A 971-nucleotide genomic window follows, 5' to 3' on the forward strand; every position below is an offset into this window, starting at 1 on the left:
TCAAATTTATGTTTTTGATTTAATGTTTTATCACAGAAGTTGATTAAAACAACAACAATATATTTAAAATATAAAAACACTGTTTGTTACAATGTTTATTTATTGTGTTAAAATAGAATGAGAACATCAAATTTTTATTTTTATATTATTTACATAAAAATAACAAACAACAACAAAATCAAAAATATTAAAAGTATTAAATAATCATTGCTGGTATGAAGCAAAGTATGACACCGACTACCCAAAACAAAAGGAGTGACACCCACCCGAGTACTCTGACTGTCTTGTTTGTTGTTTTTCTCGATATGATGAAACCGGCCAACCACGGGACCACAAACAGAAATCCAAGTGCAAACAAAATGATGAAGATTTTGTTGTATTTCACGTTGAGTGTGTTGTTGTCTTCGACTGTTTGTTGCGCAAAGATTGGTGTACTTTGGTTATAGTTTTGTTGATATTGTGGGGGTTGATATTCTGAATAAGCTGGTCCTTGATATTGAGCAGACTGAATTGGGTATTGCTGTTGTTGAAAAGGGACTTGTTGATCAGTTTGACTTTCAATGAGGGGCGCAGTTGGGACTGTGAGTGGATTGTAAGACGCAGCGCTGTTCATTTTTTATTTCATTTTTATAAGTTTGTTGTTTTATTAAATTGTGTGTTTAAGAAGAAGAATCTATTAATTCTGTATTTATTTTTATTTATTTATTTATTATTTATTTATTATTTATTATTAGTATTTATTATTTATCAAAATTAAAATAATTACAATTATTAATGTATTACAATTAATGTTAATTTATTAAAATTGGGTATTATTATTTAGGTCTGCAAACCGGATTCAACTGGTGGTTTGAAGTGTTAATTTCGTATTTTTTTCGGCCAGAATTTGTGTTTGTCGTCGTACAAACTATACACATTCTAAATAAATGGTATAAAAAACTATATATTGAATGAGGAATCTAAAGTCTTTT

The 971-nt window shown here is 28.3% G+C and overlaps 1 protein-coding gene across 1 annotated transcript; it reads right to left on the minus strand.

The window, feature by feature from the left end:
• Nucleotides 1-196: 196 nt before the first annotated feature.
• On the minus strand, nucleotides 197-613 carry EIN_426610 (hypothetical protein; the record flags this gene model as incomplete). The annotated part of the gene is made up of 1 exon (XM_004256552.1): nucleotides 197-613. The coding sequence occupies one exon, from the start codon at nucleotides 611-613 to the stop codon at nucleotides 197-199; it is 417 nt and encodes a 138-aa protein (XP_004256600.1).
• Nucleotides 614-971: the final 358 nt, after the last annotated feature.

Source organism: Entamoeba invadens, assembly GCF_000330505.1.
Source record: "Entamoeba invadens IP1 unplaced genomic scaffold scaff_1105074724993, whole genome shotgun sequence".
NCBI classification, from domain to species: domain Eukaryota; phylum Evosea; order Mastigamoebida; family Endamoebidae; genus Entamoeba; species Entamoeba invadens.